Source organism: Capsicum annuum, chromosome 9 (genome assembly GCF_002878395.1).
Source record: "Capsicum annuum cultivar UCD-10X-F1 chromosome 9, UCD10Xv1.1, whole genome shotgun sequence".
NCBI lineage: Eukaryota > Viridiplantae > Streptophyta > Magnoliopsida > Solanales > Solanaceae > Capsicum > Capsicum annuum.
Genome location: NC_061119.1, coordinates 4,749,628 through 4,775,125, shown reverse-complemented (window position 1 = coordinate 4,775,125; position 25,498 = coordinate 4,749,628). Strand labels below are relative to the sequence as shown.

Here is a 25,498-nt window from a genome sequence, read left to right as displayed (position 1 = left end):
ACGAGGTGAAGCCGTGAATTTATTGGAAAATTTCTCTCAAGATGGAGAGGATGATACAGGAATAATCACGGATATGGACTTATGGGAGAATATTTTGGGTTCAAGACTTGGTGTGTGCAATTGAAGTGCAAAAGGGAACTAAGTGCACTAAAAATCAACCAACATATTACACTTGATAGGCACCTAAGTCTCTAAGGGGCCTTTTGGTCTTTTTATATTTAATTTGTAACCTAATATAAATAGAACATTGTAGGACTTTTAGACTTAGTTTTTGAATGATATTTGTAAGTCTTGTAAGACTTGAAACACCATAGTTAGGGCTTGGAAAATCCACCAATCGAAACTAGGACAAGATCTAGTATGGAATCACTAGTGATTGTAAATTGCTTGGTAACATTGATGCTTGGGAGGTGGAATCCGAACTTGTATCTTTGTAAGAGATAGGTTTATTGTTGTGTGTAATGTTAAGGGTCCAAGATTGTCCATTCTTGGGTTCTTAAGATTATACCTTCATGTGGTCTATCTATCTATCCTTTCACCTTCTTGTAATCTTATTTATTATTTGTGCTGTAATCTTATGTTCTTGTTGTTATTGTTAAATCCGAATCTTGTGTATTCTTGTTTATCATCCTGAGTTCATCTTGTTCTTGTTCTTGTTGCTGTTTTGGTGTTAAAACATACCATTATATCTTGTATTCTTGTTGTTGGTAGTGAATCTGAGAGTGGTCTCCAAAAAGGTCCTCGAATCCTTAAGATTTGCGAACTGTTTTGGAGTTGTTTCGTGTTTCCCTTGTTGTTCTTGTACCACATATGCAGTGTTAAAAAATACATATGAATAAAACTAAACATACATATGCAGTGTTAAAAAATACATATGAATAAAACTAAAAACACACTGTGTCACGTGTTATAATGTTTTTAATGAACCAAATAATATTTACTGTTATGTGAGCATCCTCAAATATATATATATATATATATATATATATATATATATACACACACACTACATGTGATGTAAAAAATAATTGTATTTATTGAACAATGCATATATATTTAAGGAAAAAATACATAAAGTATCAACAACACATAAACAAATAATACTTGCATATCATACTAAGTCAATCTTCAATTCTATTCCAAATTTGATAGTTCTATTAACCTCAACTATATTTTGAATATAAAATTTAAAAGTACAAGTAAATATGTATTTGAAACTTTAATATTTACCTTTGTACCGTCAGAAATATTATCTGAAGATTGAACAACATCAGGACTGAAATGTTGTCCAGATTGCTCTAACTCTCCCTCATTAACATTTGGTTTATCAGCTTCTATATCTACAACCTGCTCCTGAAAAATTTGTGTCCAATAACATAACGAGTTATTTTACAAAATATGCTGTATTTGTATAAGGCAGTCCAATAAGTATATATATTCAAATCAACTAAGATTTTCAAAGAAAAAATTTACCTTGCTTTGAGCGAATGCTTTCTTCAACTTTTTGAATTTTTTTCTCATTAGTCCACGAATTCCTTTAAACTCGCGACGAACCTGTTTTGATAAAAAATCTATATACAAATTTTTTTTCATGTAAAACAAAATATTTACCAAAAAAAAATTACCTCATCACGGAATGCATCAATATCTTTCTTAGAAATAAAGGTTTCTTTCTCAACATGACTCTCAGCCTTTGACACGGCTACTTTCTCTACATGAATATCTGGTTTTGAGTGTACCTGAGGAAAAATAACCTGAGTTGTTGCTTTCCTTTCTTCATTTTTGAAGAAGATTCCTGTCGTGTTGGAATTGGCTTGAAAACTGGTGTCTTCATTCCATCAGCCTTTGCAGCACAAGGAGTTGGTATCCTCATTTGGGTATGCTAGTCAAAACTATCTACTTGCTTTTTCCTTAAAGGTTTCTTCGCTACTGGTGTTGAGGAATCAACCGTTTGTTTCTTCTTTGAATGTTCGTTGATCTTTCTTGGTGGTGGATCCTGGAAGTCGTCATCAGAATCAACAGAACATTCATGTTGTATTGCATCCTTCTGTGATATTTGCAATTTTGACAGCTCCTTTTTCGTTGGCTCTATGTTCTTAAAGACAACCTAGAATAATAGGTAAATAATATATGTTAAAGAATTAGTTAAACAATTGTAAATGAAAATGTATATATGTATACTGTAAAATACATATTAATACATATGTATTTAGTAACAACAAACCTTGTCATTGTCATTGAGCATAGCATTCATCAAAAACTCAAAGCGTGGACGAGGTGTAATCGTCTTCCAATTTAATAATCGGGGAATTCGATTATCAACCTTCGATGCAATCTTTGGTGGGACATTTGAACAACACTCGTAAAGCCACACTTGAATAGCCAGTGGCATTCTCTGAATCAAATAAAATTGACCACCAGTTTTCAACCCGTTGTTCAAACTTCTGGCCAAATCTTCAAAAGATAAAGAACCCCATGGAAAATTCTTATATCTTCCACTATCGATCAAATCGAAATGAAGACGGGCTATTACCACAATTTCAACATTAGATAAGACAAATGAATGCAGGAAGTACAGAATTGCAAATTTCTCAGCATCCGCATCATTGTTCTCCCCCCATACTCTCTCCGTGAATGCTAAAAATAGTTGCCTTTTCTGTATAATTTCTGCCCCATTGAAATACTTCTCAACCATCCTATTTGGTACACCCTCGTCAAAAATAAAGTCATACCTATTTGACACACTATTCAATCCAATTATGATAGCAAATTCCCTGGAGTAAAATTAAGAAAGGTCCCATTAGCACAAATCAAAATCCCAGAAGAAGAACTACCCTTCACCTCAAGCGTCATAACGCATCTGCACAATTGTGCTTGCACTACACATTGCTGTTTCTACATAAAATAACGAAAAATATTTGTCGCAAAAGTTTTTAAACTGTTCCTTGTTTAAAATTGCGCGTATGCTTCCATAAATATCTTTGTCACTATAAGAACACATGTGTGGTGCAAATCTTGGATGTTTTCTGACAATGAATATTTCATCCCGCATCACCTATACAAAGAATCATATAACATGCAGCCAAAAAATCAAGCAACCAATAAAAATCAAAAACATATAAAAGGCATATGTATTTTAATCATATCAAAACTGCAACCAACACAGAAAAATATACATCAAATATACTAAAAATACATAGTCAATAGACTGTTCTGGTATTTAAGCTAAAATTAACATGCATATGTATTTTTATCATATCAAAACTACAACCAACACTGAAAAATACATATCATATGTACTAAAAATACATATATCCAACAGACTGATGTAGTATTTCAAGTAAAATTAACATGCATATGTATTTCTTACCATATCAAAACTGCAACCAACACTGAAAAATACAAATCATTTATGCTAAAAAAATACATATAGCCAATATACTCTTCATGAGTAGTTAATACAACAATATATTTTCACAATTATACTATCATCTTCACAAATCAACATTCAATCACAAAATATCATCAAAACACCAAAATACATATTAACTACAGCAAAAAAATACATATAACTTACAACTTTAATAACATTTTTACTTGGGACAAAATACATTTTACTCAAAAAAATACATTTAGAACAAAAAATACCTCTTCCTCGCTAACATCTTCAGAATCATCATCAAAAGAGATCTGAACATCCTCATCAACCTTAGTCAAACCTTAAATTTCTTTCGCTTTCCTTTTCTTCTCGATTTTTTAAATTTTTTTTTCCTTCTGAGAAGGCGATTTCTTCAACGTTTTTTTTATCAAAATTTTTTTCATATTCAGCGGATCGTTGCGAAACTTCGACCTAATCTCCTCCGATTTTCAGATTTCTTCGACTGTAAAGAATTTGAAACAACTTTAACTACATCTTCTTGAGTTAACCCAAGACTAAAAGATGGTCCACAATCATAGACCAAATTTGAATTTCTTATACCACTATTTGTTCGTGATTTTGGTGTTTGTTCAGCCATTAAAATCAAAAACCTTAAATTCTGATTTTGAGATATATTAGAGTTTGCTAATTCTGAAATTTACCCAAAAAAAAAAAAGCTAACATGCAATAGCTAAATTAAAAGTTACCTGAAATAGATGAAGATAATCTTTACTTATGATCCTAAAATCGTGCAAAGTGAAAAAAAAATGGAAGCGGAAAGATATACTTTAGGGCGATAAAAAAGGGCAAAAAATCTTTCAAAATAACATGAAAGAGAAAGCTAATGACATGAAAAGAGGAAAAACTTATGGTTACTTCTCCAAGTGGATAAAAAATAGGGACCACCTAAAATAATGCTATGGATGTTACAAAATGTAATTTAATAAAATTGTTGTTATTTTTTGTAATTTCATGCTTAAGTTTGATACTTTATGTATTTTTTCCTTCAAAATATAAACATCATTATTATCGTAATCATATTTTATCATGTTGATTAGATAATTTACACCTTACAACCCAACTTATGTGACATAAAATTAAAATCGGAAGAAATTTTTTAAACCTATGATGAAAAGCATTACATAAATATTGGTATGGCTATAACCGTCTCGGGTATCACTTTATCTTGTCCATGTGCAATTATTCTTTTCTCGTAATTCAACATCTAAATTTAATGAGTTCAACTTTTTTATAGTTCTTACCTGAACCACTCTTGTTCCACAATTTCTGATGAAATTTTAATATTTCTGCTAAGCAAGGGCGAAATCGTCTTATACTATTTATACATGATTAAAATTATTTTTTATGTTTATATAATTGATGTTAAACCTCCTTTGACTAGTTTGTTTGCCTACTTTTTTCGATTTTAAACCCCTTCAATGAAAATTTCAACTCCACCACTGTTGCTAAGGTAGTAAAGGATGGTAAAATATACGCAGACTCAACCCCTTTTGCAATTTTTTTTTGTTGGTAAAATAACTAGCACGACGACATATGTAGTGATTCTACAAGTCGGATCTGAGAAAGGTAATGAGGACGGTAAAATGTACGCGGACTTGATCACCTACCTTTGTGGATTAGAGAAGTTTCTGATAAACCTTTGCAATTCTACGAGTGGTATTTAAGAAAAGTAATGAGGATGGTAAAACGCAAGCAGACTTTACCCCTAAACTTTGTGGGATATAGAGGTTATTTCCGATAAGACCTCAACTCAAAAGAGGAGATATTCGAAACAAGATTGCAAGAAAAATAAGACACAAAATTGAAGAATTGAATTTTGGAGAGAAAAAAAGAGTGAATGTTTTGAAATGTTGGTTTCTCCAAATCAATTTATAAAATTTCACATTCTTTTTGTTATCAAATCATATAACATCAATATCAACCCTGTTGTGCCTAAGTCCAGAATTTTGCAACATCTATCAGTTTTACCAAAACTAAAAATTGGCATTTTCACATGCTGCACATAAATTCTACACAATGTACACATCCAAAGACACCTGAGATATGCTCAAGAGTTATATTTTGTACATAAAAAAGAGAACCTTCGTTGCGTCTCAATCCTTTTCTCTTTTAAAGAGCCATGCTTTACTCGCGTGCGTGCGTGCATGCAGGAAGTTGTAGACTTGATATTGTCGCGGCATTCCTATAAGTTAGCGAACTAAGTTTTACCAAAATAAACCGCGCTTACTTACAGTTCCACAGTCGAGGGAAGCTTAGACTTCAGCGCCGATTTTTAAATCTGAAGTCTCTACAGCTTTAGCAGTAGATGATGCAGGCTCTTTCTTGTCCAACCCAAAAAACGAGCAATTTTGAAATGCATCCAGGCTGTCAACTATGAGGCGGTTCAAACCACCAAAACTATCACTCAGAGTTATGTCTTCATTATGATATCTACATGAAGGTGCGTCCAATTCTAGCGGTCCTAAAGAATCTGTCTGCAAGTTGAAAAAAGAGGAATTGGGTGAATACATGACTCAACGCCAATGTACTAGATGGTTGTATTTAGCCGAAACACCTCAATTCAGTAGTATACACGGGTTAAGTAAGAAAAGATTTACCCAATATATGCCAGAGAGCCCATTAGGATCCTTTGCAGAACCATCCAAAGCTTGTGCATCGGATTGACACTCATCCATTGGGTCTTCATGAGCAGTTTCGCCAGTGAACGATTCCATGTTCCCAGGCAAATCCTGCAAAAGAAAATAAAAAAGATGTATATGCTCCATCTCTAACTAGCACAAAGTGATGCTTTGATAAGATTCTCTTTGACATAAACCTTGATTCCTGCATCCAATACCAGGGATGATGACTGAGCAATCCGCTGGGAATTCTCTGCACCAACATTGCTGGATGACCGCTGCTCTTTGTCACGGAAAGCAACATTTTTCTTGAATGCAAAAGCATCACATGTATCTTCAGCATTCCAAATGGAAGATGCTTGAGGTGGAAGAGCCATCTGAGAATCAGCTTTGCTTTGATGTTTATATATATGAGCAGCAATCGCTGCATCAAACGAGTCGCAGCTTAATGGCGTCTGATGGAGAAAATGAGAGCTTCCGGGCAAAGCTGAGTCAACGCAGTCTGTTTGCTCATCATCAGGTGCATCAAAGAGAAGATCTCCAACACTTATGTTGGTAAAGCTATCTTCCCAATCCCCTGCTGACAAAGCACTGGCCTTGGTTCCCTGCATATCATGCTAATAGGAAGCAAGTAAAATTTCAGGAACTTATTCGTTGATACGGAATACAACATTCTTTTAAAGCAAAAATGACTCCCTTTAACACACACACATATGCAAAGAAAAAGAATAAAACAGCGAGAACCTCAAAATCCATTTGCTTCAACTTGAACATCTGACAATAAAACTTCAGTTTCTCCCCAGCTAGTAAAAACATGTGTTACACAATCTGCCCAGTCTAAATTGGGAACAACACATAATCCTTAGATCCCCTTAATCACAAATCTCTTGGGCAGTAAGGTTAAAGTAAGCTGGTTTTTTACTTGGTCCAATTTTGTCAACAATTCGCTTGATTCATATCAACACATTTTCATGATTAGTAGGGATGGCAATGGTGCGGTGCGGTGTGGGTGCGGTGCGGGTTTTTTCTAAACCCGCAAGTTTTAAATCCGCACCACACCGCATCACCTTTAAACCCGCATAAACCCGCCCCACATTTATACCCGCGCATAACCGCACCGCACCGCCCCATGTTTTTATTTTTTCCTTTTTTTTTTTTGAAAAATTCGTAACTCCATTGAAAATCATTATATTTTCAAATCTACAACTAGGAAATAATAACTAATTTCTATTATATCACTTTTCACTAAAAAAATTTCAAAAAGTATAACGTGTACAAGTAATGATCAAATATCATATTTTTATTAAAATAAATAGAGATGTTAAAAAAGCTACTATAAAATTATTTATTTGTAGTTTATACATGTCTCTTTAAGTATCACAAAATTTTAAGTAAAGAATACATATAATTTTAGGTATATTTACGAGAACAATACTAATTTTTAGCTTTTTTTAATTTAAACCCGCATATACCCGCAACCCTCACCGCACCATTTAAAAAAAAATTACTTTAACCCGCCCCGCACCCGCACCGCATAACTTAAAACCCACACCGCCCCGTATAGCTTAAAACCCGCACCGCCCCATTGCCATCCCAAGAAATGATTGATCATTGATCAGTGCGCTCCTTTAGAAATGATTTGTCCAGGGATGAAACTTCAAATAGGCGGTTTCTTTCTATGGAAGTCCTCATCCCCTTTGACATGCTTTACCTGCAGATTATAATTTGGTTCCTACCTTAGACTAAAACCCAGTGCTAACCATCTCGTTAAAAATTTGTAAACTAAAATTGTTTCCTTAATAAGCTATTACATCATCCAGATAAGGAGGTCTTTAACATAGCTCACCTAGAGCAAAATACACATACTAGAAGAATAGAAATAGCCCGTATAAAGCTGACAAACCAAGTTTGCTGAAGTTCCTCATGTAATAGGATAAGTCGGTAGGTTACAAAAAAGGTGTCTATGACTTTATTCATCACACAAAAATGTAGACAATAAAAGCAAAAACAAGGATAAGCTGAAAGTAGAAGAGCCAAAAGGAATTCAATTGAATTGCCAATTCTCTGAGTTTCTATAAAGCAAATCAAGCCAGAATAAAAATGAGAACGAAACAATTACAACAACAACATACACAGTATATTCCAACAAAATGGGGTCTGGGGAGGATAAAGTGTACGCAGTCCATACCACTACCTCAGAGGAGAGATAGAGAGGCTGTTTAGATAGACCCCCGGCTCAAGCCACAAAAATGAGAATGAAACTAAGGAAAAATAATACCATGTCATCTTGTTCCGCGGTGGTTGCATCCCAGTTCTCCCTTCTATGTGAAGGCAGAGTTTCATCATGATCAGAAGTGTAGGTATTCAGACCCATGCTAGCTTGCAAGTTTGACTCACCAAGCTTGTTTGAGGAGGATGTCACAGTCATTCTTGGGTTAGAAGGTAGTGGTTCTTTAGAAAATCGTACAAGTGAACCATGGGAAGATGCTGGTATTTCCGCATTCTTTTCGTTTGTTATGTTAGTGTTAGTATTTTGCACAAATGGAACGGTATATGACAATGGTTCTTGAGACGTTCCAAGCTCAGCATTTGGAAACCAACCATATCTAAAAAGAAGGAAATAAATCAGTCCTGCAATTATTGTAGAGATTACTTCTGAAGGATACCAAAAGAAAACCTAAAACACGGACTTGAGACGGAAAACTGGAGGTCTTCCAATCAGATTATGCACATCTGCTGCAATTTGTGTGGTATCTTTGGTCCATCTCAGGGATCGCACCAGGCTTTCCACCTGTACATGGAAAGGAAAAAGCACCAGTTCTCCAGTTGCTATGCTTGAACTTCCCCATTTACGATTGAGATGTTCCATAACGGATGACATCTTTTTTCGATTACTTAGAGTGAGTTCCAAGAACGGGTTATGATTATCCTGACACAGAAAGGAAAAGATAAGTGATAGAAAATAAATTTTTACATCAAATGTTGTAACCAGTTAATCACAGAACAGCAAAGAGGTTTACTCAAACCTACCATTTCCAGGGCTCTTCTAGTTCCTTCATCAACAGGAAACAGTTGGAGCTTTAGTTTCATACAACTCTGTAAATTGGTCTCCTTTAAAAAAATTTGAGATAAAGTCGACAAAGAATGCACATCTTTGCCAACATGTTCAAAGCCATTTATACCTACAAGTTATTCATATAAAGGATGGCTAGTAGTTATAATGCATTTGAAGGAATCAATAATCCTCAAAGGGGGGAAAAAAAGCTTCAACTAACTACTCACCCTGTGAATTCTGGACCGGTCCAACATCTTTATCAATAGTTGTCCGCTCCAAATGCTCGGCAGCATCAGCTACCAATGAAACTCCAGCAATTGCAGCCTTCTCCCACCTTTTATATGCAGCTGTTGATGAAGAACCTGCCAACCAGAGACAAAACAACCGAGAGTAGATCTCACTCTCAGCTTTGTTATTGAGGAAAATGAAAAGCAAAAGAACACTAAACGAGAAAAAACAAAGCAGTAGGCAGATTATATTAGCCATAGGAACATCACTATTAACACTCCTCTGAACAATGTCAGTTTAAGGTATGGAGGTGGAAGACAATGTTTTGGCTTCTCACTGCAATGACATGTGCAATGCGGTCAGATATTTTTGTGATGCCATATTGCCATCTGGAAGTAGTGTAAGAAGAATAAAACAAATATTCCCATGTAAAAGTAAACGCCTATACTCATAGCTATATAATAGTCAATACCAAGAATAATTCACAGAAATTTGACCAACCAACTCAAAAGTCAAAACTTACGGAATGGGAGGAATAGCCTAAGACCTTTATAAATTCTCTAACACATGCTTTGCGAAAAGATGCAGGGAAATCATAAAAGCCAAAGAAGAAACAAATGCAATACATTCATGAGCTTTATAAATAACAAACCTGTCCTTCGGCGATGTCTAGCATTTTTCACAGAAGAGTCTACCTTTACATTCCCCCTGTTAACACCCATAGTGACATTGCGTTTTACAGAAGGACCTTTACCGGATCCGAATTTTTGTGCGTCCTTGTTGTCAAGAAGAACCACTTTAACTGTCCGACTATCATTAGTTGACACTCTGCCATGACTTGAAGGAGATGCTGCAGCTGTAGAGCTACTTTCTCCTTGAGAAGGACGCCTTTTTACATTCTTTTTGCGGTCTTTCACCAGCTGACTCTCCTTTATGACAATATAATGTAGTTCAGTCCAGCTAAATGTAAAGAAATCATGCTGAAATATGGAGTGATATAAAGAAAAAAATGTTGATGCTCTTGACTGACCAAAGTTTCAACAAATATTTTAAATCTCCGTGGTTTCAAATGAAGCTTTGAAGCTTTACAGCTATACTTTTCCAGTAAAGACCACCTACAGACGAAGCAGTCAAAGTTAGCTATATCATTAGAAGTAGCTATTTAACATGTACAAGTGTCAAAAATAAGCTACATTTTGCTCCAAAATACATAATAGATTTTGTTGTGAATAGGACAAAGTCAGTGGTTAAATTATCCAAACCAGAAAATAGGACATATTGCTGGTTTACTTCACCATGGAAAAAACGTACAAGTGTAGCATGCCTCTAATCCATAATTATCACAGCAATAATACTACATTTTAAAAGCTTAAAAAAGGATAGCATTGATTACATAACTTCATTTCTTACTATACATTTAATGCATAGCATGCTTTTATGTCATAAAAAATGGACCAAAAGAAGATCGTGCTGCTAATGAAATGGCACCAATAATGGCTCCTACATACCATCGCAGCATTGCAGCATTAGTCTCCTTGGAATTTTTGGCATCCAGACAAAGTTCTGGACCCAACAACTTGTTCATGCGCCTCACAAGACGATAATAATAGTGTCTGACCTGCCAAATCAAAGGAATAGAAGAGTTCAAAAAAAAAAAAAAAGATAAGTGAAGCAAAAAAGCATAGAAGAAAAGATATGTGGATAATTAAATAAATAAATGTCACTATATATCACCTGATCCTTGTTTTTACTCTGCACGCGACTAGTAATTCTCTCAAAATTCTGAAAAAGAAAGTGCCACAGCCACAGTAATTAATGATCCCACAAGAAAAACAAAAACAAAAGAGGAAGCCAGCTATATGCCTATATATACACCAAAAAGGTGAATTACCTTCCCAACTTGTCGCAGTGCAGAGAAAAAGCTTTCTTCCTCCTGACGTGTCCATGCAGCCCATTGACGTGTCTGTCTTTTGGCTGCATTAATAATTAATATCCCAGCAGAAAAAATGACAAGTTAACCTTCCACAACTAGAGGCCATTAAGCTTCAGACAGCTAATATAAAGCATATATTTCCACAACATACCTGGCTGCGGTAGTATAACCTGATCTTGGGAGAATGATACCAGCTGTGTAACTGCATGATCATGGGTCAGCACAGACTGCTGTGAAACAGGATGATCTTTTGAGGGTATCACTGGCAGTGCCACTGCAGGATTTTGTGTTACCCCAGAAAACCCATCCTTGCACATAAAAGTCTCGGGATGGAGGCATGTGTCACAGTCTAAGGAGACCTGTTGCACCATTTGCATGTTGAAGTCATCCGCAGTACTAGCTTTGCATTGTATTTCAACTGCAAGCACCAGAAGATACTTCTCAAACCTCCAACAGATAAAATGTGCAGATAAAAAAGTACCTAGAAAAGCAAATAAAAGACCACACAACATTCAAACAGAAAAACTTAAGATTGATTAAGTCACTTATAGTCCGACTTGCAGAAAAAAGAAGTAATATCAATCACTATATATATCAAAATACTACTCTATATAAATACATGCATTAGCCCATGCTCACAATATGACAACTTACTAAAGCCCACCATTATTCCAAACATGTCCCTTCAAGACCCATTATCCTTGCTATATGATCAGGTATGCACAAATCTCAAGGACCAAAAGGAACGGGCAGAAACAAGGAATAAAAAAGGAAAAAGATTAAAAAAATACATATTAGAACAGTTGCATTATACCTCACGTGTTAAAGCAAGCAGGAACAAATGTGGGAAAAAAGACAGATCAGCTCAGTCCATACCACTACTTCAGATGAAGTAGATAGGCTGTGTGCTATAGACACCCGGCTCGGGACAAAAAACAGTATAAAAAGATCTAATAAAAACAAAACACAAAATAGAATAACACACCAATAGATAATAACAGAAACAAGATACCCACAGAGTAGTACTATAAACTATCTATGTGAAACCACAAACATCACCAAAACACCATGAACAAGAAACTACAAGATACAAGCATAGCGCTACAACTACTAGCACGGCTACAACCAAAGCATTCCTTCTTACTAGCAAGGACGCACTCCCACCTACTAACCTTCTACCCTAATTCGCATCCTCCACACTTTCATATCTAGGGTCATACCCTCAGTAAGTTATAACTGCTCCATATTATGTTTAATCACCTCCCTTCAATATTTCTTCGGTTTATCTTTACCCCACCTGAAATCATCAATCACCAAAACCTCTCACACCTCCATATTGGGGCATCCGTGCACCTCCTCATCACACATGTCTGAACCATCTCAACCTCACTTCCTGCATTTTATCTTCCACCGAAGCCACTCCCACCTACTCTTGAATAATCTCATTTCTAACCCTATTTCTCCTAGTAAGTCTACACATCCATCGTAGCATCCACCACCTTCAACTTTTGGAGACTCGCCAACACTGCGCTCTATACAACAAATCCAGTCGGACTGCCACTCCGTAGAACTTGCCTTTTTAAGTTTAGGAGGCATCTTTGTTTCACACAAGACTCCAAACGCGAGCCACCATTTCATCCACCCTGCGCCAATACGGTGAGTGACATCTTCGTCAATCTCACTGTTCCCATGGATATAGACCCAAGATACTTGAAACTATCTCTCTTACAAATGGCCTGGGAATTCAACTTCACTACCACGCCTTCCTCATGCATCAATTCAATGAACTTGCACTCCAAGTTTTCCGTCTTGGTCCTGCTCAACCTAATTCTTTGGACTGTAGCGTTTGTCTCCAAACCTCCAACTTATCATTAACTCCTCTCCGGATCTCGTCAATTAGAACTACTTCATCTGCAAATAACATATAGCAAGGCAACTCCCCTTGAATATGCCGCAACAAATACATAAGTATATCCAAAATATCTGAATGAATGTCATGTGGTAGAAAAAAAATAAGTTCGGCAAACCATAACTTTGGTCTAAGTATTGACTCTAAATTCATGCCAACCGAGAAACTGGAAAAGTAACTATTAAAGACCTGAAGCAGCTAAAAGTAATTAGGAAAATACAATCTTACAGGGACCTACAAAAGCTTATGATGCATGAAAAATAGAGTATCAAATAACAATTATCCACAAGTAAACAGCTTGTTTTTCGATTTCAGTTGTCCTCCATCATACAGATTGAATACTTCAACAACCTTTCATAAGTGTTTCTTAAAAGATTCACAAAGGTCTTACCACTTCATCCCCGTTATCAAATGGTATTAATGTTGCCTGCAATTGACTTCTCCAAGTTACTTCTAATTTTGTGTAACTGCTTCGTGACCCGAGAGCAGTGGACAAAGTTCTTTCCACAGGAGCTAAAAAGTTTTGATCACTTTCCAACATATCTGAAGCACTGAAGCCTATGTGTCGTGATTTGTTTTCTCTAAGTAAGATTTTGTTGATTAAAAGCACTAAGAAGGTACCGGTATTTACATAGCAAGATTTACAAAGGTACCGCATTCCCCTACAGTTCACGAAAAGATTGCAGGAACCAGTGGAGTAAAGGCACATTTAGGTGTGCTTAAAGTTCTGAAGTTAGGTGAATTTTAGATTGTGTGCCTCAATTCGCTTAGCCAGCACCTAAGTGTAGGTATTAAGGTGCTAGAGGCTAAGGTGTACACATCATTACCTGGCTCTCTATTCTAGGAGGGTGGCAATGTGGAAAGAAAGGAACACAAGATGTTTCAAAGAGAAGTAGATTCTACATAGAAGATCATATATAAGTGTTCAGGGCTTTTGGTGCAACCTTTTTAACACGATATTCAGATGTTGTTCCATAAGTCCTATTCACTCCTTGATGATATGAGGAATGAATCTCAGCAAGGTCCCATCAACCCATCTTTGAATAGAAAAGAAAGATATGTGACTTGCTAGCAGCTTGTAAAGGGATCTTTCCTTCCTTCTCTGTCTACTTCTCAATACCCTCTGCCCCTTAGAAAAGACCCGAGACACCTCTTTACCAACAACATACCCAGTGTAATCCCACAAGTGGGGTCTGGGGAGTAGAGGGAATGCAAATCCTACCCTTAGCTCGTAAAGATAGAGAGGTTGTTTTCGAAAGATCCTCCGCTTAAATATAGCATCAAAGTAGTTTGAAAAAGGGACTACACAAATGAAGGTGGTAACAATAACGAAATAAAGCTAAATGGAAAGCAGTACACAACATCCATGTAGAAGAAAGACCAATAATAACAGCTCAATAACCAAAGCACAAAAAAGGTAAGTGCTAACCGAAAGCAAAGAACAAGAAACTACGAAAATAGTGCTAATACTACTAATAAGAAAGTAGGTATAAGCACGACCACCGAGCCTATCCCGTAAGCAAGCGAGAGAACGTTCAACTACCAACTAACCTTCTACCAAATTGGCGACCTCCAAATCCTCTAAGGTTATGTTCTTAGTCAGCTCAAGAAACATCATATCCTGTCTAATACATGATTTGGTCTATGGGGAATCTTTATTCGGGTGAGGCTCTTGATTGTCTTGTCGTTCTTTCATCAATTGGTTATTCCTCTTTGTTCCTATCTCTTTTTCCAATTTCAGTCTCGATATGTTCACAAGATTGAATGGCCAATTCACCTCCGAATCCTCGTTTTGATTGTTCAAGAAACAACAAATATAATTGGAAAATAGATTAATTGTTAAGGGATCATTATTATTGAACTTGCTACTTTTTAGGACAAAGAATTTAGCAATCAATAATAGTCGTTCAAATTGAATTAGAAACTTGACTACACTTATGCAACTAAATCAAAAATTTAATTGATTTTTTAACTCAATTGCAAGATCTTTGCTTCATTAATTTCACTTAAAATATAATTTACTTTTTTAAGAAGCTTTGTAGGTACTTGAATTTTTTTTAATGAAGGTGATGTCCGAACCAACATGCGTGCACCTCAAAATTCTACCTGGTTCCACCAACACCGCAACCGACCATCCGTGCAGATCGGCCAATTGTCCGATATTGACATTTGTGGATGGACGAGTTGTTTGTCTCCTTATATCCTCATGAGCTAGCTTTTGATCAATAAGGCTTTAAACTTCTCATAACTAATTCCTCCGTTATGCACTCCCTCCATTTCATTACATGAAGATGATTAACTAGGTACCAAATTTAAGAAAGAAAGACCAACTTTTGGAATTTGTTGTATTAAACATGTCTAGATATGTGGCTATAAAATCGTGTCCTTAAGCGTAAAATGAAAAGTTCACAACTAAATTGTTTCTAAAAGTAAAAAAGAATCATAATATATGGAACAGGAGTAAAAAATAATGTCACGCAAATGGAACAAAGGGAGTAATTGGCTTTAGACTTCCATGTTACAAGATTGTAAAACTATTATTCTTTTATGTGTATTAACTCATTACTCAATCGGACAAGATTCCAATCCCACTAGACGTTATACAGTGGTTAGTACTGAGTGAATCCAACACAAAATGATGGTGGAGTTGCGACTCCAACCCAAGCTTAGTTCATGAAATTCAAGGGGACATATCACATAGCTATTACTTTCTCTGTTTCTCATGCTCGGTTTAAAGTGAAATTAAAGCTGCCCAATATGCTCATCCATATCATGTTTATAGCTCTCTAATTACACACTTCGTAATACATTTTCACACTCCCTAAAATATTTTAGTCCAAAAAATTGAAGTGTGACGACATATTCAATTTATTTAGTCTTTTTGATCCTTACAATAGCTAGATTTATTGGTTTTCTATTACATTGTAGTCTCAATTTATGTTGCTCGTACTCACCAAAATTGCCGCCGCACCCGTGTCAAATTTTCCAAAATGCACTACTTTTGGAGTATCCAACAAGCACCCATCGACAGTTTTGAAAAATCCGAGCAACATAAGACTCTCAACTATATCCATCAAAAGTCAAGCAATATCTATCAATACCACATCAAACTTACACGAAAAAACACAGACACACAGAGAGACCAGCTCATTAAAACTGACAAAAATGGACACACAACCAAAAAAAAATCATACTTAAATTAACCACACAAAAATTTAATGTAATCCTTCAATGACTAAAATTAAACATACAAAATGATTACATAAAAGGGCAGCCTGGTGCACTAAAGCTACCGCTATGTGCGGTGTCCGCGGAAGGGCCCCACCACAAGGGTGTATCGTACGCAGCCTTACACCTTGCATTTCTGCCAGAGGCTGTTTCCAAGGCTTGAACCCGTGACCTCCTGGTCACATGGCAACAACTTTACCAGTTACTCCAAGGCTCCCCTTCAGAAAAATGTATTACGTAATTCCATATTAATAGTAATCAGCAACAAAAAAATAAGAAAATACAAAAGGAAAAATTAGCAAAAAATTAGTGAAATTCAAGTCGAATTTAAGAGTAAGAAGGTGTTAAGACAGTTTACCACGAATTAGCGAAAGAAGTAGGATGGAAAACACCATCGGGAAAGTAATCGGCAAATCGGCGCCGACAGGAAAAAAAGCGGGTGGAAAGAGGAAAGTAAGATTGGGAATACTATGGTCAATTGGTTTAGAGAGGAAACATAGAAAATGAGAGGAACAAAAAGTACAATATTCGAGGACAATATGAAAATCTTCCCCTTATATTTTTTTCCTTTAAAATTCGATCAGGTCCAGAGAGGAAACATAGAAAATGAGAAGAATAAAAAGTACGATATTTGAGGACAATATGAAATTCTTCCCCTTGTATTTTTTTTTTTTCCTTTAAAATTCTATCAGGTCCCACCAGCACCGAAACTGATCATCTGTGTAGTTCAGCCAATTGTCCACTGACATCGGTGGAGGAATGAGTTTTTTGTCTCCTTATATTCACCTCATGAGCTAGCTTTTGATTTGGATCACCGAATGCATGTAAGGTCGCACTGTGATCAATAAGGCTTTAAGCTTCTCATAACTAATTCCTCCGTTGTATACTCCCTCCATTTCGTTTTATGTGAAGATGGTTGACTAGGCACAAAGTTTAAGAAAGAAAGAACTTTGGAACTTGATGTCTTAAACATGCATGACACTTTGGTGGCTATAAAATCGTGTCATTAAGCATAAAATAAAAAGTTTAAAACAAAATTGTTTCTAAAAATAAAAAAAGTGTCATCTTATATGGAACAAACTTAAAAAAAAAAAAAAAAAAAATGTCACGCAAAATGGAAAAAGGAGAGTAATTGCTTTTGGCCTTCCACGTTAAAAGGTTGCAGAGCTATTACTCTTTTATGTCTTGATTCATTAGTCAATTAGACAAGATTTAATCCCACCAAACGTCATAAAGGGATTAGCACTGCGAGAACCCAAGGAAAAATTATGGTGGAGACATGGAGTTGCGACTCTAATCCAAGCTTAATTCATGAGATTCAAGGGGACATATCACATGATATTCCCACACTTACTTTCTCGTGCTCGGTTTTAAGTGAAATTAAAGCTCCATGATATTCTCATCCGTATCTCATGTTTAGAGCTCTCTAATTACACACCTCCCTAAAACGTTTTCATCCCAAAAAAGTAATAAATAAAGCTTGGCAACATATCCAGTTTAATTTAGTATTTTTTTTATCCTTACAATAACCAGATTTATTGATTTTTTATTACATTTTAGTCTCAATCTATGTTGCTCAGACTCTCCAACATCATTGCCACACCCATGTCAGATTCTCCAAAACGCATTATTTTTTCAAGTATCTAACACGCATCTGTCAACATTTTTTGAAGAATCCGGGCAACATTGGACTCTCAATAATATCCATCAGAATCAAACAAATTCTACCAATTGATCACATACTTCTCCAAACAAAAGAAAAATCAACACAACATCAGCGCATTAAAACAGACGGAAAATGAATACACAACCAACAAACAAACAAAACATGTGTAAAATAAAATCAAACTAAATACCTCTTTACTCCAAATAAAACATGAAAAGATAGTGAAAATTCCGAAATTCCGATCGGCTTCGGAGCACAAAGAGTTAGACAATTACCATAAAATCAACCGGAGAAGTTGACAAAATACACAAAATGTCTAAAATCACATACTTCTCAAAACAAAAACAAAAAAGTCAGTACCACATCAGCTCATTATAGACAAAAAATGAATACACAACAAACAAATACTTAAAATTACTGTAATTAAAATGCTTTCAGTAACTGAAAATAGCAAAATTCAATTCAGTTTCGGAACACGAAGAGTTAGACAATTACAGTAAAATCAACCGGAGAAGTTGAAAAAATACACAAAATGTCTAAAAAACACTAATTTAAAATTCATGAAGAAAAATGTGCAACATAATTCCATTACCCATAGTAATCAGCAACCAAAAAAATAAAAATCAAAATAAACCTCATTAATTAAATAGTAAGCAAATAAAACAAGAAAAATTCAAAAATTCGCGAAATCTAAGTCGGAAGAACTAGACAGTTACCATAAAATCAACCGTAGAAGATGACGAAATACACAAAATGTCTAAAATCACTAATTTCGAATTCCTATGAACCACATACAAGTTTCATGAAGAAAAATGTACTACACAATTCTATTTTCATACTAATCAGCAACAAAAAATTCAAACTACACCACTTCACTCCAAATAAAACATGAAAAATGGCAAAAAAAATCGCAAAATTCACCACATCAGCTCATTAAAACAGACAAAAAATGGATACAAAACGACAAAAAAAGACAAAATACTTACATCACTAAAATTAACCACATAAAAAGTTAATATAATGCTTCAATTACAAAGATTAAACACACAAAATTACTAAAAGCACCAATTATTTCAATTTCAAAAATTTCTATCCAAATTTCCTGATGAAAAATGTATATAACTCCATATTCATAGTAATCCGCAAATTAATCTAAATAATAATCAAATAAAAAACGACAAATAGCGAAAAATTCACAAAGTTTTACCACATCAGCTCATTAAAACAGACAAAAAAATGGATACAAAAAAGCAAAAAAAATACTAAATTTAACATCACAAAAGTTCAATATAATGCTTCAATTACTAAAATTAAACATACAAAATGTCAAAAAGCACAAATTATTTCAATTTCAAAAATTCCTATACAAGTTTCCTGATGAAAAATGTACTATATAACTCCATATTCATAGTAATCAGCAATTTAATCTAAACAATAAGCATATAAAACGTAAATAATTAGCAAAAAATAGCGAAAAATTAGCGAAATTCATGTCGGTTATAGGAGTACGAAGAGTTAAACAGCTTACCGGAAACTACTCGCCGGAGTGTTGACCGGAAGACGTCGCCGGAAACGTAATCGGTTAATCGGCGCCGGTGGAAAAAAGTACGGTGCAAAGAGGAAGGTATAAGATTGGGAATAATATGATCGATTGGTAAAAATTGAAAAGGAGTAATAGTACAATATTTATGAGGAAAATATGAAGATCCATGTACATAGGGGTAAAATTGTCATTTGCTAAAATTTCCGTTTTTGTTTTTCATTCGTTGTTTGATATCCTTAAGTCGGGTCTATCGGTGTACATGTACATAGGGGTAAAATTGTCATTTGTTGTTATTTATTAATATTATTATATTTTTTATTTTTTATTTTTTGTCCGGTGTCTGATAACTGTATCAGGGTTGTATTGGTTCATAATTCAAAATTTAACTTTACTCAAACTTTTGGTTTTTGTTTGTGTCCAATGCTTTTTTAATCTACCTCTACCTGGTGTGAATCCATCCATAGCCAACTTCTCATGCCTTCGTATTGGAGCATCTATGCTCCTCCTCGTAATATGTGTCATATCCAAATCACCTCAACCTCGCTTCTCACATCTTGACTTCCACCAAAGTCATTCTCACATTATCTCGAATAACCTCATTTCTAATCCTATCTCTCCTAGTAAATCCATATATTTATCCCATCATCTTTATCTCCGTCACATTTATCTTTTGGATGTGAAAGTTATTGACTGACAACACTCCGTCTCATACAACATTGTTGGTCTAACAAACCCTATGTAGAACTTATCTTTATATTTGGTGGGCATTTTCTTATCAAATAAAATTTCAGATACGAGCCTTCATTTTATCCATCCTGCATCAATACGATGAGTGACAGTCTTATCAATTTCTCTATTTCTATTGTGAACAATCTAAGTATCGAGCTTCACTACCACATCGGCCTTATGTGTCACCTCACTAAACTTATATTTCAAATATTCCGTCTTGGTCTCTTCAACCTAAATCTCTTAAATTCTAGAATTTGTCTCTAAATCTTCAACTTAGCATTAACTTCTATGCATGTCTCATCAATTAGAGTAACGTCATTAGTAAATAACATACATCATGACACCTCACCTTAAATTTGGCGCATCAAATATTATAGTGTATAATTTAAAGTACAAGAATACCCAGTACAAAATTAGATACACAATACAAACAACATTATTATAAATCACCAGCGTGATTCAATAGATATCAATATGTAAAATGTTTGTATTTGGTATCTAATTCATATAAAAATCGCTTTATGGTGATTTATAATAACAATTTTAGATGCGGATGACCTTGAACTTATGTCGTTTATTCATGAGCAAATCAACAAGTTTAACAAGTTTTAACTTTTAACCTCCATGAAACAAAATAATGAACCGAAGACAGAAGGTTAAAATCACATTCTTTTTAAGGTTATTAAGCGTAGTTTCTAATTTTATATATGATATTAATGAAAATATGAACCCGAAAAGAGCATATAACTTCCTTCCATTGTTATATTAATAGCACTCATATAACTCTTTTATAAAGAAAATGCAAAATATATTATGGAGAATTTTCATGTTTAGGAGAAAGAAGTTGTGGAAATTGGGATAATGAGATGGATGTGTGAACATCTTCTATATTATAAGAGATATAATTATGAATGAGCATATTTCAGATAAAGTGGACAGACATCTGTAGTGGACAGGACGAAGAAAACAAAACTGAGATGGTTTAAACATGTGAAGAGTAGATGCAAAGATGCCCCAAAATAGCAGTATAAGAGGTTGAATACGATGGGTATGCATAGAGGTAGAGGTAAACTGAAAAAGTAGTGAAAAAAAGTGATTAGATAAGATATGACACAATTTCAGCTTACTAATGAAATAACCTAGTTATGAGATATGAATGTCACGAATTGGGATAATAGGATAAAAGATTAGTACGTAATTGAACTTTGACGCGTTTTTTGACGAACTTGGGTTTGGTGGGAATTGGGGACAACTATGTCTGTTGTAGTATTATTCTTACACATGCAGTTTCTTTTAGTTATTGCATAATTTCACTGTTGTTGTTTTTTTATCTGATTGTTCTATAATGCTTCGCGTATTAATTGATATATTTTCTTCACGATCCGATACCCCTTTTATAAATGTTTTGATGTGTTGTACTTGAGTCGTAATCTTTCGAAACTCTCTTTACTTCCACGAAGTAGTGAGAAAGTTCGCGTATATTCTACCCTCCTAAAACTTTCTTCAAGATTACACTAGGTATTTTATTATTATTGTATTATGCTTAAATTTTTGCCTCTCCATTTTAAGCACTCTCGTTTGTCTTTTATTAACTCTATCCACATACTCTATTTGTTTAATTTACTTAGCCGTTATATTAAAAATAATTTTTTTAATTTATTTATCCCTCTTATTAAATCAAGACAAATTTATTATTTCATTCAATATTACATTTATCATTAATTAATTACATAAAATAGTAACAATCAAATTTTACTTTCAATAAGATTAATTTAGTAAATTAAATTCTTTATTTTTTTTAAGTGTGTCAAGTTAATATGTGGTGAAATTCAAATAATATGAAATAGAGAGGAGAGTAATAAATCAAATAATTTTTTTAAAAAAATACATTGAGTCAATTGATAAATTATTTATCCTTAATTGAACATACGGGATTAAGCCCGACAACGGACCAGAATGGAGCAACCGGAACGGTTTTATCGGAATCGGATCTGGTATCGGAAAGAATGTCCAGTGTATTATACCGGAACCGGTACCACCGGAAAATATGGTCCTTCCACCCCGTTTCGGTTGCCATCGGTGCAGTACCGTGTCGGACCAGTACGAAAACCGGAGTTCCGGCGTTTTACTGTTTGCATCTCACTGTTTGTTTAATTTTTTATTAATGTTATGACTTTTATAATAAAAGAATGTATGTATAGTTATAACATTTACTTTTTAACTTTAAAAAAATTAAAAGTATATAATTATTTTAATAATTTAAATTATTTTATTAATATAATTATAAAGTTATGCTAAAAAAAGCTAACATCAACTTGATATATAATTTTTAAAATAGTTATAAATTTAACTCATAACATTAACTTTTTATTACATAACCTTAGAAAAATTTATATTTATTCAAATTTAATACATTACGTTGTACATTTATTATGAATATTAAAAGAGAATCTAATCTACGCGACCACCTTCTAGGAAGGGTTCTGTTTGAATTAGATCTGTACTCCAGAATCTTAATATCTATAATGTCCATAATATTCTATATGTAAGTTATCTATTTTTATATTTTCTGGAATTGGTCTTTTTCCTTGTTCTTCCATTGCTTCCATTCCATCATCACTATTCTCTTCAAATATTTCATCTATTTCGTCTTCAATCTGGGGCGGTAATTTTAGGAGCCCAAAATTTCTTCTTTTGGCATTAATCCAAGCTATAAATAATACCGAAATTTCCAAACTATTCTTCGCCAACTAATATCGATGATCTCCAATCATAAATCTTCCTACACTAAAAGCTTGCTCCGATGCGACTGAAGAAGCTTGACTTGCTAGTGAATCTCGAACCACCCTTGATAGTTTTGGAATTGTCTGGTACGGGTCTTCCACCATCCTAAAAGTTTTTTTGTCCATTTGCATCTCTAATACATTTTCGATCCTGAGAAATATATGAATCAAAATCATTACTGCTACAACATTGAAGACCAGGTTCTTCACCCATCTCATCATCTAAATCATCATATCTATGTCTAAAAGTAGGAGGTTCGACTAGCGCAGTATTATGTTCCATACTTGATACATGTTATATAAATTCCTGGCTTTAGGTACTATGCTAGCACAACACGTTTCAACCGATGGCCTTTCATGAGGTTCAATTTCTAAATTGGTGTAAATTTTTTAAACCATCATAATTACATCATGTTCTTTGTAAAGTGGGTTGAATAAAGTAACTGTCAAATAAATTTGTGGAATCGAAAAAAAATATTTTTTAAATTTGTCAACCATAGCGTCAATTGCCTCTTCGTAAGGACAATATTTTTTTTTATAATTAGCAAGTACTTTAGAAATAGCTGTAATATTTATTAAAACGGAAGAAATAGTTGGGGTATATTGTGCAGATACTGTGTTCGTAGCTTGATAAAAAGTTTTCAAAAATTTACTAAGTTCTTCTACTTCAATCCAATCATCAGAACCTAGCCTTAAATCATTAGTCGTATTAAGCGAATTATAAACTAATTGTATAGGTTCACGATACACACTAGCAACTTCAAGCATTTGATACAAATAATTCCATCTAGTAGGAATTTCTCTTGGAACTTTTCTATATGGAAGGTCACAACCATCTCCAAATAACTCAACACCATCATGTACTATCAAATTTAAAATATGTGCAACAAATCTAACATGAAAATAATCATTATCCATGGGACATAGTCTAGTATTTAAAAAATCAATGACTTTCAAATTATTAGAAGCATTATCTAATGTACATGTCATAGTTTTATCAACAAGTCTAAAATATTTTAAGCATTCCACTATTGTAAAAGATATATATTTACCAGTTTTAGTTTCGTCAACATATTTATAAGCAATAATTCTTTTTTGCATGTTCCAATGGTGATCAATCCAATGAACCGTGACAGTAAAATAATCATTACCGATAATACTATGACCCATATCAAAAGTAATAGAGACTCTACCATCAAATTTACTAAATAAGCAACGAAGAAAATGACAATGTTCACCTTGAAATTTAAAAATATCATTTTTAATTGTATTTCGTGAAAAACCTTTGAAAGAAGGATTATATACTCGTCGAATATAATGAATAAAATCGGGATGCGAAGGAAAACTGAATGACAATCCCATAACAGCAACCATTTTCGCTAGTTCTTCTCTATCTACATCTTCATTATATGTCAATGTAGAACTTGAGCTAGCTGGGTTAAACCTATCTAAACGCGTTTGAACCATATTACCTCCCACAGATTCTTTCGTCAATGGTGTACCACCTTTTTTTGCCTTAGCCTCATTTTCTAGACGAATAAATTCTGTATTATATTTCCTCAAATGCGTAGTAAGCAACCCTGTCCCACCATTATTGCAAGTAGCAGTATTTTTTTCCTTATCTTGACTCATTAATTGCCAAACTAAAGACCGTTTAGGATGTTCAGTACCTTTGGCCCTACTAAATTCCGGTAAAGGGGGAAGTACATCATCGTCTTTTGGTATTTCCGTAATTGGACTAGTAGGGATAGGGATTTCACCTAACTCTTGTACTTCTATATCATCTTCTTCCGGTAAGTCTTTCCCAAAATTATTATAACGTCTACTTAGTGTCTCGTGGTCTAATTCCATATCGGCACCAACATCAAAACCATTAGGTTGTGATAAAGAATTTTCATTAAATCTAGGCGATAATGAACTAGTAGTAGCATTATTTTTTTTATTTCTACGAAAAACCTTACCAAAGATTGGTCTCTTACCACTACTTTTATTTGCATCCATAATTAAATTTAAATATAATTAAAATGTTAAAACAAGTAATATAAATATTATAAATCAAAAAATAAACGTAAGACTGTAAGTAAACAAATATAGATATTAAAAATAAAAATTATAGAGATTAAAGTTGGAACGAATATACCGAACGTCTGCGTAAAAGCAGACGTATACCACATGTAGTAATTGAAATATGATAATTGAAGCTTGTAGTATCTTTAAAAAAATCCACAACTCCAATTAATACAAAAATTATAAATATTAAGTATGAGAATATTAAGATTTAAGATTTAGAGAGTATGAGAAATTGAGAAATTTGTGAGAAAAAAAAAATGATTTAAAAGGATATTTATAGTAGAAAATTAATGGTGT

General features: G+C 34.1%; 1 protein-coding gene across 1 annotated transcript; it reads right to left on the bottom strand.

Moving 5' to 3' along the window:
* Positions 1-5,277: 5,277 nt before the first annotated feature.
* Positions 5,278-19,762, bottom strand: LOC107843116 (TSL-kinase interacting protein 1). Its single transcript, XM_016687293.2, has 14 exons — positions 19,605-19,762; positions 11,425-11,691; positions 11,232-11,314; positions 11,075-11,122; positions 10,849-10,958; positions 10,371-10,455; positions 9,993-10,269; positions 9,340-9,474; positions 9,088-9,239; positions 8,748-8,986; positions 8,336-8,663; positions 6,255-6,674; positions 6,037-6,168; positions 5,278-5,913 (listed from the first exon to the last, which is right to left on the bottom strand). The coding sequence occupies exons 2-14, from the start codon at positions 11,648-11,650 to the stop codon at positions 5,692-5,694; spliced, it is 2,457 nt and encodes an 818-aa protein (XP_016542779.1). The 5' UTR covers positions 11,651-11,691; positions 19,605-19,762; the 3' UTR covers positions 5,278-5,691.
* Between the last annotated feature and the right edge of the window lie 5,736 nt (positions 19,763-25,498).

Coding starts and splice junctions, on each gene's coding strand:
- LOC107843116 (XM_016687293.2), bottom strand. CDS start 11,650: ATGCAAATGGTGCAACAGGTCTCCTTAGACTGTGACACATGCCTCCAT. Junction 9,240..9,339: donor ACCGGTCCAGAATTCACAGG/GTGAGTAGTTAG, acceptor AATAACTTGTAG/GTATAAATGGCTTTGAACAT. Junction 5,914..6,036: donor GGCTCTCTGGCATATATTGG/GTAAATCTTTTC, acceptor TTCAACTTGCAG/ACAGATTCTTTAGGACCGCT.